This window comes from Haplochromis burtoni, unplaced genomic scaffold (genome assembly GCF_018398535.1).
Source record: "Haplochromis burtoni strain Fernald_Lab_line unplaced genomic scaffold, NCSU_Asbu1 Contig_67, whole genome shotgun sequence".
Taxonomy (NCBI): domain Eukaryota; kingdom Metazoa; phylum Chordata; class Actinopteri; order Cichliformes; family Cichlidae; genus Haplochromis; species Haplochromis burtoni.
Window position 1 is genome coordinate 2,352,416 of NW_024582428.1, and position 13,214 is coordinate 2,365,629.

A 13,214-nucleotide genomic window follows, 5' to 3' on the forward strand; every position below is an offset into this window, starting at 1 on the left:
TAGTACTCCAGGCTTCATGAAGAACATTCAAAGCTCTTTATTTGATGTTGGCTGCCTTTTGTTCTGTTCTCTGTCAGGATGAGCTCACACTGCTTCAGTAATGTTGAGGTCTGGGTTCTGGGGAGAACAATCCATATGTCCAGTGTTCTACAGCATGTTTTTCTGTACAGATATGCTTTTACTGCAGTAGTGCTTTTGGGATCATTTGCTGACAAATGAACCAGATTGTACTGGATGGTAGATCAAAAATCTGACAGCACTTTTCTGTGCTTGTAAATAAATTAATTTTTACAAGATCCCCAACACCACTGGCTGAAATGCTGCCCAAACCATAACAGAGTAGTGTTTAACAGATGGCTGTCGACTCTGTTGCCCACTCTCCTGAACTCCTCTATACATGCATGCAATTATCTTCAGTAACAAAAATGAATCCTGTCAAAATCTGTTATGAACCCTGGAGCGTTCTTTTTTAAACTTATTTTCATTTTTTGGGAAACAGACACACTATTTTTTTTTTTGAAGTATATCGCCCAACAGAAGCTCAGTGTGGGAGTGGGATCCCTTTGTCCGCCTCTCTCTTTATCTCTGTTTCCCAAAGGCCCTCCCAAAGTTAGCAGTGGCATCCTAAACCCTGGAAAAAAAAACTGTATGTGTGTGTGTGTGTGTGTGTGTGTTGAATGCTTAGTTTGTGTGGACAGAGTGTGCACTGTCTTGAATACAAAAGGACATCTTCACAGGTTCAGCACAGGCACGCTGCTGTTTTTGCGGGATACTTTTTCTTGCGACTGCCAGCCTCAGGTAAAATCCTAATTTCTGTGACACACAGAGTTTCATTTCTCATTTATTTTACCTTTATTTATACAGTTAGTTCTACTGAGGCTCAATGTCTTCTTTACAAGACAGACCCGTTTCAGATACACATATTGAAATTACAGCAATAAAAGAACCAATAAAATAGCTGGAATTAATAGTGCTTTGTAACTCCATTTATATATAGCAAAACAGTAATGTGCGTTTGACATTCATCTTGTTCACTAACTAGTTACTGCATTTAAACTATTGCTTGCTGCATGTGCGACTGCTGGCTTGATTACTTAGGGCCACAGCTTTATGCTGGTGAGCTATTGATGGTGATGCTCTGATACTTTTGCAGAAAGTGGTGGCACTATTTAATATGTGCTCCATATTTGGAAGTACTAATTTGGTGCATATAATTTAGAGAAATATCATATCTAAATGTTTTTATAATGTCTATTAATTTTATTAAAGATGGAGCAATCATGTAATAGAGTAGTTATAATAGTGTCTTTGGTAACTTTTAAATTATTCAAAGTATAAAGACTAATTTATTGCTTTGGTGTGTACACCTTCTCCCCAGCATTACTTTCACATCTCAGAACTGTGCTGAGAGCTATTTTACCAGACAGACCCATTAATATCTTTGTCGTTGGGCTCCAGACACACAAAAAGTTTGTGGACTTAGTCAAATTTTTCCAGTCTGGTAGCTTCTAGTGTTTACTTTAGCTCTGAATGTGACTTTTGAGAGCGAGGTGCATATCAGAGGCCTGTAACCTTGGCGATAGTGGAGGCTGGGCCCACAGCTCTGCTCGTCATGAATGTGCTGGCAGCATACAGATGCATTCAGTTGTTTCCACTTTGAAAGATGTGCCAAGTTCACATCTTTGTTGTGAAAAAGCCAGAGTAGAGTGTACTGATAGCTTATGAACAGCTTTTTAGCCTTTAGTGTAATATTGTTCTGAAATATTCAATTCTGTAGTGGTTTCAAAATCTAAAAACTTACATGTTATCCATTTTTAGACAATTTATCCAAGGTTTAAATGATTCACTTTGATCTTACAGGTATGAAGGCCTGCTTAGTATTCCTTTGCTTACTGGCAGCAACATTTGCTCTGTCTGTGAGTAGTAAAGATATTCTTCTTCTTAAATCAATGAGTAAAAATGATCAAAGACAATATGATAATGTGTTCACCATACAATAAATATTACAGATGTTTCTCATTATCTTCAGGTGAAAAGTAAACCTCATGGAAAGCATCATGGGTTGCATAAGAGTTTGCACACAACCAAAGAAAAGGTAGAGTAACATCTTCTTCATCTAGAGTTTTAAATTCTAATACTAAATGTATCGTGTCATTTTATACAGTCGATAAATAATTTTCCTTTTCTCCTGCTTCAGGATGCTATCACAGTGGAAGCCAATAAGCCAAAGATCTTACCCACTCTAGTCACATTTGAGGCCAGCAGCCAGGAGCAGGAAGACGAGGAACTGAGTTCCGAAGACAATGCTAACAAGGAAGATGGAGAGAGGGCTGAAAAGCGAGAGAAAAGCACTGCAGTTCTGTTGAGTGAAGAAGAACTGGTAGACCTCCTGACGAAAGAGGCTGAAGAGGAAGATGAAGCTGAAGTAAGAGAGCTGGAGGAGGAAGAAGTAGAAGCTGACAAAGCCAAGGTTGAGTCTAGCGAGGTGGTTGAGGTCGCTGAGGATCAGGAGAAGTTGGATGAGAGTTCAGAGACAAAGAAACATTTGCTGGATGAGGAAGAAGTGAAAGAAGACAGTGTGGTAGATGTGATAGAGGAGAAGGTGCAGAAGATGACTCATTCAGAAAGGAAGGAAGAGCCTACTGAAGCACTGCTAGAGGAAGATGGCAGCACAGAATCAGTGATTCCAGTCGATCTGGACTATGCTGCTGATAGTAGCCTCCTACAACCTCTACAGACTGCGTCAGCTAACGACAGAACCCACTCTGATGACACCAAGCCTACTTCAAAAACAGACATCAGAGAGAAAGAAACCAGTGGGAAAGAAATGGCCAATATCGCTGATGACGATGAACCTGGCATGCAAAACACAGAGGCAGCACACAGCGAGGAGGTGTCTGATCAGACACAGGACAAAGATTCCTCAGACCAAGACGTAAGCGCCAAGAAAGAACCTGAAGCAAATGTGGATCATCCAGAGCCAAAGGGCGATGCAGAGCTTGAATTGAGGGCCACTCTATCTGGAAAGGAGGAAGAGAAGAGTAAGAATGTGGGTGCAAGTCACACTAAGGCAAAAACGAGGAAGCAAAAGAAAAACCAAAGGTCAAGGAAGCACTCTCCGGACAGGGAGGAAACACAACCCGGACAAGAAGAGGGCCGACAGGATCCTGAATCTGAGAGCAGCAGCACTGACAATACAGACCAAAAGACAAAGAGGAGAAGGGCAGGGAAATGGGTAATGCTTATATTACCTATATTTTCTTTCTTTACAGTAGATTATCATTATTATTATTTTGTCCGTTCAGGCATCATTGGATAAAGATAGAAAGACAGGAAAGCAGGGAAAGAGAAAGAGAGGAAGAGAGGAACCCTCTTGGTGCCATTTTAAAATCAGCCCACAGTGAAAATGTTTTAAGAACTGATAGTTAAAATTAATTATTGAGTTTAAGCTGGAGTAATTTCCTTGGTAAGGAGGTAACAGAGGACATAATCTGCCCTGCACACTGCATCTACAAATCACCTGTGTATATCTTGAAGTGGTTAAAGGAGATATATCTCCCTGTCAGTGGGCTTTTTTTCATTTGTGAAACTGACTCAGCTAATTAGCCTGCTAGAGATCAGTGCAGTGCAAGTAAAAAAAAGATTTCACTTGCAAGTTTAAGGCTTTTAAAGCTCTCTGCAAGTTTACGGCTAACCTTTGACAGCATTGGCAACATTTAGCAGCACTAATCAGCCCAAAGTTTACAAGAAAGCTGATATTGCAGTTTTCATTGGGGCAACTTGACCTTTGTTTTTTCTCTTTCTATAGTACCTTCACGTTATTACTAATATTATTAGTACTAGGAGGAGGAAAAGGAGAAGGATTTTATACATGCATGAGTCTGCCTTTACATGTCTTTTTGTACTTTCCCAGGGTCCTTTAGTTGGTGTGAATCCGGTGCAGATAAGAGTCGCAGCCGAACTGTACCCAAGGTCCAGGCCCTCTCTTGGCGGAGACATACAACTCCCAGAAACCCCTACTGGTTATTTTTTTTCTGTTGATTGTTTCTGTTGAAGGCTTCCTCCTTAGCCTTCTGTGACATGATTACTGGTATTTCTAGGTCCATTAATAAAGCCAGATACTTTCTGTAAGTTGACAGTTATGTAAGCAAAAGATGATATGATATTTTATCTTTATCATGATAAGCTAAAGATAAAAGGAATGATCAACATCTCTAATTTAACACAAGACTAGAAATAAATGTAAATAATAGAGGCTGGTGAAAGGCTCCACTTCAAGGAAGTTTAACATTGTTTTAAATTTAACGTTATCGTTCATATAACTTGTTATTCTTACAGTATAGAACTGCTGAGTGTCTGGTCAGCAGCAGCATTCACTAGATACTGACTAATACACCATCCGAATAGTCTCACATGAAGAATCTGCTGACTGAATCATTTTGCTTAAACTTCCGCATGAATAGTGCCTCTCTGCTTCACAGTCACTACCAAAACACAGCTCTGCAGGCTTAAAAGTGAATAAGAGAGATCAAGTCGAATTTAATCGCTATACCAACTCTATACTAAAGGAATGTAGAGGATGATGTGAGCTTATTGTAGCGTACTGGGCTCTATTGCAAGAAAAACTTTAAAACAAGCTAGGAAAATAAATAATTTATCTCACTGTTTCTAGAAATCAGGTGAAATATGGGTCAGAGATCCAACCGGTGTTTGTGTTTTCTTAAAGATCCATGTGAAAACTTCCGCTGCAAACGTGGAAAAACATGCAAACTTGATGCGGACAATAAGCCAGGGTGTGTGTGTCAAGAACCGTCAGAGTGCCCTCCCAGTGTGAATGAGTTTGACTATGTAAGTATGTTGATGCCTATAAAAGAAATGTCACACTTACATATTGTTATTCATTTATGCTCATACGTTTTATGTGATGCTCTGTGGTTGTGACACACTTGTCTGCAGCAGCCTTGTGAAGCTTTCATATTGTTTATTGAGGAGAAAAAGGAAAAAGTACAGATGTCATTGTGGGCATTTTGACTTAATTGAAAGACAAAGCAGAGAACACTTTTGTTTTAATATTAGCTCTAACTACCCTGCCTGTTATGGTGAGCCAGCAGGTATTCTTTTCATATTATTTGACCCAGATTGCTTGTTGTGAGAAGGTCAAGGGTCTGATAGTAGGCTGAAGGTGAGCTGTAAACCACAAATATGAAATTTTATCTTTGTATTGTGTCTTCCTTTCCTCACAAGTCCTGCCTGCAGAAACTCTTCGAGGACAGTGGCTAAAAGTTGATCTTCTCTCTTCATTTATTTAAACACTTTTGTTTTTGTTTAGGTTTGTGGGACAGACAACAAAACGTATGACACATCATGTGAACTCTTTGCTACTAAATGCAACTTAGAGGGCACTAAGAAAGGACACAGACTTCACCTAGACTACACTGGGCCATGCAAATGTGAGACTGTATTTAAACACTGTACAAACTGTATAATTTAGTATGGTGAAGAAAGAACTAATTAAAACATCTGATGCTTTTTTTCTGTCCTCTCTGTCTCAGTGATACCTCCATGTGTGGACAATGAGCGGGTGCAGTTTCCTCTACGAATGAGAGATTGGCTCAAAAACGTGCTGCTCCAGCTCTACGAACATGACTCCATAACTCCTGGCTTCCTCACTCCTAAACAGCGTTTCAGAGTAAGGCTTACTACTCCAACAGCTCTTTACAACTACTGTGTTTAAGTGACTGAAACCAGCCAAAGTGTGGTCTCCTGTATTCTTCAGGTGAAGAAAATCTTTGAGAGTGAGAGGCGCCTTCATGCAGGCAATCACTCTGTTGAGCTTCTCGCACAGGACTTTGAGAAGAACTATAACATGTACATCTACCCAGTACACTGGCAGTTTGCTCAGCTGGACCAGCACCCATCTGATAGGTACATTGTTATACACTGGTTTTGCATATAGTATCTTCTTTAAAAAAAAGCTAGCTAGTTAGGGGAGTTATTGGTTATAGAACAATATGGAAAGATATATATGTCACAGATGACCGACAGACTGTAAAAAACACATCCTTAATCACAAAGTTATAAGAAGACGCTTCTTTTGGCTGATCCCTTTTCACACGGGGTCCCCACAGATAGCACCACTTGATTTGGCAGCTTTTTCCACCAGATACCCTTCCTGTTTCAACACCAAAGGGTATTTGCGCCTCTTCATGGTCTCTAACCAGAGACCTTGAACATGTCAGGTGAATGTGTAAACCCCTACTCCAGGGGTCGGCAACCCTGGGAAGGGTTAACTGATGGCACGACCATAACTGGACTGGCCAGCGTTTGTTTTCATTCAAAGGCTTTATGGCTTTTCCTATAATACCTGGTGGGCCGGTCTCTAGTCAAAATGCCCGGGCTGTTTTTTTGTCCCAGTCCAGCCCTGGGCACGACACGCAGTGAATTAATCTGAGAAGGTACATTAAAAAATTAATGGCCGGGCCAGTGGTGCACATCACAAATTAGCTTGCATAGACACATTAGTTGTACTGCTTCTTAATGACGGATTCTTAGCTAACAACCCCAACTACCAGATTCAACTTGTAATTAGCTAAAAATCACTTAGCCTACTGGTGAGAGGGACGTTGCTAGCGGTTAGTTTTTTCAAGCGATGTTGAAATTTCCACATTCCGAAAATTCAAATGCTTCAGGAGCTGCAGCAACTGTTAATATAGAGCGTTATTAAATTTATTGCTAATGCAATTATATGGCACATTGACTTCTGAGGAAAAATTGAATAGGCAAAAATAACTGTAACAAGTAAGCAAAAGCAAATCAAAAGTATTCATATAGCACCTGTCTTGATAAGAATAGCAAAGTGCAATCAACAAACAAAAACCCAACTATTAAAACACATTTTAAAAGCAAGCTTATAAAAATATGTTGTGAGCTGCTCTTTAAAAGTTTCATGCACAGATCTCAAATGTAGTGGTGTCCTTTAGTTTTCAGTCCAGAACAAGGACCCACAAACGATTTTTGGTCTAAAGGCTTCAATGACCTGTAACAACAATAACAATAACTAGTATGTTAGGAAAACACTTAGTCATCCTGCGCACTCTGCTCACAGTGATCAAAAACATTTCTTTTTCCTCTACAGGTTTTTGTCCCACTCAGAGCTGGCCCCTCTCAGGGTCCCCCTGGTGCCAATGGAGCACTGCACCTCTCGCTTCTTTCAGGAGTGCGATGCTGACAAAGACAAACTGGTATCATTTAAGGAGTGGATCACCTGTTTTGATATCAGGAATGGTGAGAGGTTCATCGTTTCTTATATTTGTGAGAAACCTTCCCATAAATGATGTAGTACGTTCATGGTCAAGGCCTATATAATTGCATAGATAGTAGAGGTTTCAGAAATGTGATGCTCCAATCTGAATATATCTTCCAAGATTTAAGATGAAAACCCAGCATGTTGCTCTAAAATATGTTCAGAATTTGATGTTTTCTGGTACTGTTAGTTGATCATTTAAATGCAAACTCTAACTCTTTGTAACTTGTCTCTCTGCAGAGGACATGGATGCCAACCTGCTTTTCTGAGTGTTGTAGCTTGAACATCTGGCTGTTGAAGTTCTGTCTATTCAAAATGATACAGTACACGCTCTGACAAGTACAGATGAAACAAACCCATGTTACCTCCCGCTATAAACAAAGCTTTGTGTAAGGCTAAGCATGGACATTTAAATCACTGATCTGTAATTTAGACTGAGCTGCTAGAACCGTCTATTAGAAGAAAGAAGTAGTTATTTTTTTGCTGGCTGTGTTCAAAATCTTTACTACAATGCATTCCAAACTGGGGCAAAGTTATTGCAGCTTGATGGTAGAAAAAACATTGTGCAGTACACAGTGCCAGGTAGTACCACAATTAGTAGCAGACAATTGCAGATTCCTGTTTGATACTAGCAAATGTAAAATAGCACCTGTATTGGCTAACTTAGTAGCAAATGTGTACATGTTTGTCCTCATATATTATGTTTCCTTACACTCCTAACTAAAGGCAATAAACAGCAAAGAAATTCACAATTTCAGAATATTTCAGTAAACTCTGTTGCTTATTGATGTTTGTGCTGAAATAAAGTCTCCTACAAAAAGACTCTGGTAAATATCATTTCATGTTCTGATATCTTTTCTTCATTCCTTTTCTTTTTTGCGTGTGTTTGTGTTACTTCATGAGATGAATAGCTCTTCAACAATGGTTTTTAAGAATGCAAGTCACTGGTAGTTGATTTTGGTTTGCCGCTTGATCCTAAATAATGGCCTGCTGTAAGGCGACAAAGCAAAAAATAACCTGCTGCTTGGTCATGATGATTACGGCATCTCGTTTTTATGAGATAAAGCATTCTGATTGGACCTTTTCTGGTGATCGCCGAGTCTGACGCCTTCTATATAAGTAAAGAAAGAAGCGACGCTTCACCTGCTGATCATCTGCTGCTTGCACTGAGCTAAAACATGTACTGCATGCTGTGGGTTATCTTTCAGAGCCTGGCCCTCGTGGTGGAGAGTGGTGTGTCTTCAGGGAGTGCTGAGGCACTTGCCAATAGGGGAGTGAAGAACAATGGAGGACCAGGAGCTGCCAACGGTGCAAACGCTGGGGCTCAAAATGGGGTTCCACTGACTGGTCAGCCCTTTGTGGCACAAGTAGTCCAAGTTGGTAATACTTTGTTTATCCAGCCACTTGGGAACCCTGTAGGTCAGGCTCCACCACAACAACTAATTCCAGTTGCAGTTCTCCCACAAGGTGGAGCTTTTCTCATGGGCCAGGCAGGAGGAGCCACCATGAATCTGCAAGGGCCAGGGACGCAGCAAGCTGGAGGTGGGCTGTTTGCAGTGCTGCCACAGAGAAATGTCGGCGGAGGGCCTCAGAGTGTCGTGTTGACCCCTGGCCAAGTGCAGCTGATGTCAGCAGTCGGGCCAAATAACCCACAACCCTTGGGCGGTGTTGTTGGTGCTGCAAAGCCGAGCGGCAAGCTGAGGTTTCGACGGTCAGTCGCAGCTCGCCTCAGGAGAACGCAGTCTCCGGTGATGAAGACTACGCCAGCTGAAGATGAGGAAGAATGCTCTGGGGTAGACACTGAGGAGAAGCAAGTGGAATGAGACTAAGCATTTTTCACAGATTCATTGCTAAACACTGATTGTGGTTCTCCTTAATACCTGTTGACACTTTACTGTTGTAGATCACTGTAACTAATGACCAATAAATGATTGAACTCCTATTGCACAAAACAAATCTGTCAAGTCTGTCTTGAACAAAACACTGAATAAATTCAGCAGGGTCATGGGTGTGCCTCCATCTGATGGCTGTTATTTTCATATAAGAGGCTGATAAAAATACACACAGCCTTCTGTTTACAATACACAGCTTCAAGCTACTTCCAGATGGTCTCTCTTGAACATTTGAAAACCATAAATCCGTCACATCAGCATGAAATTCCTGGCACAGCTTGTTTTCTTTTGGAAAAAAAAACAGTACCTAAAATAATATAAATCAGATGAACAACTGCATTTGCATTAGAGAGAACCTTTTGTCCTTTAAAACTGAAAACAGAAAAAAATAGTTTCTTAATTGTAACTGCATGACAGTGTGTAATTAGCTCCAGACCAAACTTCCACAGAGGGTGTTTACCTGGTCTGCTGTCAGCTGCAGAGTCAGCAAAAGGAAAAACATTCCCAGACGGTTTTGGTATATGACAGAGTAACAATCCAACCAAACAGTAATGTATGTAATGGCTCTGAACATGTGCTCGTGAAACAAGCTATAGGCTTTCTGTTTTCATTTTCTTGTTAAATTTCAGAATTTTATTAATGATTAACTGATTTCCCGAGGGTCACTGTGAGTGAGTGTGTACATTGGTTGAGAGTGTGGCGTGTGGGTGGGCAAATAAAAAGTTTGTCACTGTTATAAAGTCATCACAAATTACAGTAAGGCACCCAGCCATGTCTGAGGCACTTATTTTAACTTTTAATTATAAAACAGCAGCAGGCAACATGCCATTTATACCTCTAGACATGAATCAAATCACAAGATGCCATTTATGCCCGGGTGTTTTCATGAAGTCACAAACATCTTCTCATAAACAGTCTGCATGCAGCTTGACACAGTAAAGGTGAAATGTTCGATTAAATTTAACACTATAACGTATTCTTTTAGATACATGTGGTTCTGATACCTCTACATCATCAGCGTGATTTAAAAAACACAATCCCTAAACCCAAATTTGTACTTCTTTTTGTTTAAAACACATCAACTGTGACCAACAAATTGCACAAAAATGCTGGACGCAGCAAAAAATGATACAAATTAAAACTCATACATGAAAATTGATATTTTATTTCTTTCAAAATAAAAAGAAGGTTCAATAAACACTCTAGTTTAAGAAACAATTAGAATTTTCTGGCAATTATGTTGTTGTTCAGGCTTAATGGGTAAAGCCTGAACACAAACACACACATGCACATATTTTTTACAGTGTGATCTACAAAAGCTCTTGATGACTATGATGTCAGTTGTTTGCCTCTTGTAACCACAACCCACAACATTAACGAGGTCCATGCTGGGTTTAAGTCAGCTTCCAGAAGCCTCTAGAAACCCTTCCCGCGACAATGAATCACTGCGTTATTTTTTTGTGGTCACTCAGCTCTGTCAAGAACAATGTCAGTGTGTCAACTGGCTGAAGTTTCTTTGAAAACAGGGACTTTGCTGCATTACATTTCTTTAAATCTTGTATTGTAGAGAAACCATAGATGCCATATTGCAACTTCCCATGACACGCAGGTGACAAATATAGCATGTGAATAAGGCAGTGTTCTCCTCTCTAATTGGCTCATAATAATCTCTTTGACTGATAAAAGGCATCTTTGAAACAGAGAGTTACTGTCAGCTTTCTGGGCACATAACAGTTGAAGCCAGAGCAAAAACGTACAAGGTCTGTGTGTTTTTACACGATTCAAGGTGCAAAATGAAGCTTTTTCTCTTCGCAGCATTTGTAGCAACCCTCAGCTATGTGAGTAGTCAATCTATCTATCCATCTATCCATATGTGTATATATCTATACTAATGTGTGTATCTCATCTAAATTTATTTCAGGTCAATGCAGGCAAGGTAAGTTACAGTCAGACTATGGATGTATGCATACTTTGCACAATAATCGAGATTAGGCCACAGGCAATAAGTCTTTTTCCTGCTCCATGCAGACTGCAAGGCTGCTGGCAGCTATGAATGCAGGGATGTTGAATGGAGGACTCTTAAATGGAGGACTCTTAAATGGAGCAAACCCCGGGATGCTGGTTGGTGGTCTGAATCCACCCATTGTTGCTGGCGGTGGAGCAGGCATTATAGGGCAGCCCCAGTTTGCTCAGGTCAGTCCACTGGATTTAAGTTTGAGCGACAATGTGACTTTTCACCGATATTTTGCAGTGAATCTAAGCAACACTTATTTTCCCTTCTCACAGTTTGTTCCTCGAGTTCCTGCATTTGTCGTTCCAGCTCAGGTCGGCAATGTGTACCCTTTCCCTGCTGTCCCTGCAGTCAATGCGGTTAGTGAGGCACTTACTGTTGTAGTGTTAACAACACAACTTGTTGCAGGTTTAAGAGCATCATCTGTCTTGCTTCTCTAGTACCAGGTTCCTTTCATGGGAGTACCCCAAATGGCACCAATGAATGCTCCTCAGCAACCTGCGATGGTAATCAACCTTTACCTTCAGTGTGTCAGTGGTTATTGTTTGCAGAAATGTTACATTTCCTGTTTTTGTTTAGGGGAACCCTGCTGGTGCTGCTCCACAGCAGCTTCCAGTTCAGCCTGATCCTCTCGGAAGATTCAGGGTAGGAAACAATGAATCTTTTGTCTCAAAGGCTGTGCAATATGAATGAAAACTACACTGGATAAATGTTGCTCTGTGACTCCACAGCGCCAGATTATAAAAGCGGAAAACACCGTGAAGAGTACTGTGGACACTCAGGTGAGACTGCGCAAAATAAACCATAAAAAGTTTTTTAAAAAGTTACTCACAGTTTGTAAAAACCATATTCTGCTAGAAAAATTACTATTTTTTTCTCTTATTTTCTCAGATTCCTTCTTCCGCTCCTTCTGCATCACCAACAGCAGCACCCTGCAACAAGGATATTTAAGCTGACACCATTACTCTAACATTAGCTTTGAATTGAATCTACAAGAAATATTGAATATTATAACAATAAAAGTAAACTCCTGTGATTATTCATAAATTGATTACTTTTGTTAAAGTGGTTTGTTACAGTGTCTTCACTTTCTAATAAAATTAATCATCCTCTAAATAAAATTTGTCTTGTATGAGTTTTATGCCATAGACCATCAGTGGATCTGTGCTGCCATCTAAAGGACATATATGTTTCATAAAACTACAACTCTAGATAGATAGTGAAGCGGACATCCATAAAATGTTATCAAAAATAATATAAAATAAGATTTTTAAAAAAGATCAAAATAACAAAAATGACTACCAACCCACTTGCCACTAATTCCATTGATAAAGATAATACAGATATACTGAAGTCAAGGAGAATGAGTGAACACACATGATACAGCAAACATGATGCAGTTCTGAAGTTCTTTCAAACAGCTCCTCCTACAGCTTTTCAGCTTTACAAACATACAGAGACAGTTATGTCTCTGCACTATCAGCAAATTCCCAGAACTTAGAACACTAGATGTGCTGTTGTGGCATAAAAAAAGTGTTAGTTACTGGCATTATGTACAGGTGCGCATAAAACTGATGATGGTTCAGTTCAATCAAGCTGCTTCACTTTCAGGATTGTTCAAGTTTGTTCACAGTCACACTGGTGTGGCCAAATGAATAAAACGGAGCCATTTGAACCATGCAAATGGATTGGATTGCAATTATGTCGCGCTTTAATATAATTCTTTACAAAACAAGTGATATTCACACCCACTTTTATTCTGTGCACACACAGAAATGGGTCCATGACGGGAAATTTGGGGTTCTGAATCTTTCCCAAGGACACTTTAACATGTGAGATTGCACCAGGCACATTTGAAGACTTCTTTAACTGTAATAAAAATATTAGTGAGCACAATGTATAAATAAATAGGCTGGTATAATGGCTGGTGTAAGCGAAACCTGGTGAACATAACACTGAGTACACTCAACCATTAGTACAAATGATTCACCAATTAGATGCCAACATC

General features: G+C 40.0%; 2 protein-coding genes across 2 annotated transcripts; both read left to right on the forward strand.

Moving 5' to 3' along the window:
• Positions 1-653: 653 nt before the first annotated feature.
• On the forward strand, positions 654-8,126 carry sparcl1 (SPARC-like 1). Its single transcript, XM_005946813.3, has 11 exons — positions 654-798; positions 1,861-1,916; positions 2,030-2,095; positions 2,198-3,235; positions 3,914-4,022; positions 4,727-4,848; positions 5,330-5,450; positions 5,553-5,689; positions 5,777-5,925; positions 7,136-7,284; positions 7,544-8,126. The coding sequence occupies exons 1-11, from the start codon at positions 678-680 to the stop codon at positions 7,570-7,572; spliced, it is 2,097 nt and encodes a 698-aa protein (XP_005946875.1). The 5' UTR covers positions 654-677; the 3' UTR covers positions 7,573-8,126.
• Positions 8,127-10,892: 2,766 nt separating this feature from the next.
• scpp9 (secretory calcium-binding phosphoprotein 9) lies at positions 10,893-12,347 on the forward strand. Its single transcript, XM_042221481.1, has 8 exons — positions 10,893-11,033; positions 11,117-11,131; positions 11,224-11,388; positions 11,482-11,565; positions 11,647-11,712; positions 11,786-11,851; positions 11,938-11,988; positions 12,098-12,347. The coding sequence occupies exons 1-8, from the start codon at positions 10,989-10,991 to the stop codon at positions 12,155-12,157; spliced, it is 552 nt and encodes a 183-aa protein (XP_042077415.1). The 5' UTR covers positions 10,893-10,988; the 3' UTR covers positions 12,158-12,347.
• Positions 12,348-13,214: the final 867 nt, after the last annotated feature.

Coding starts and splice junctions, on each gene's coding strand:
- sparcl1 (XM_005946813.3), top strand. CDS start 678: ATGCTTAGTTTGTGTGGACAGAGTGTGCACTGTCTTGAATACAAAAGG. Junction 1,917..2,029: donor CAGCAACATTTGCTCTGTCT/GTGAGTAGTAAA, acceptor CATTATCTTCAG/GTGAAAAGTAAACCTCATGG. Junction 2,096..2,197: donor TGCACACAACCAAAGAAAAG/GTAGAGTAACAT, acceptor CTCCTGCTTCAG/GATGCTATCACAGTGGAAGC.
- scpp9 (XM_042221481.1), top strand. CDS start 10,989: ATGAAGCTTTTTCTCTTCGCAGCATTTGTAGCAACCCTCAGCTAT. Junction 11,389..11,481: donor GGCAGCCCCAGTTTGCTCAG/GTCAGTCCACTG, acceptor CCCTTCTCACAG/TTTGTTCCTCGAGTTCCTGC. Junction 11,852..11,937: donor ATCCTCTCGGAAGATTCAGG/GTAGGAAACAAT, acceptor GTGACTCCACAG/CGCCAGATTATAAAAGCGGA.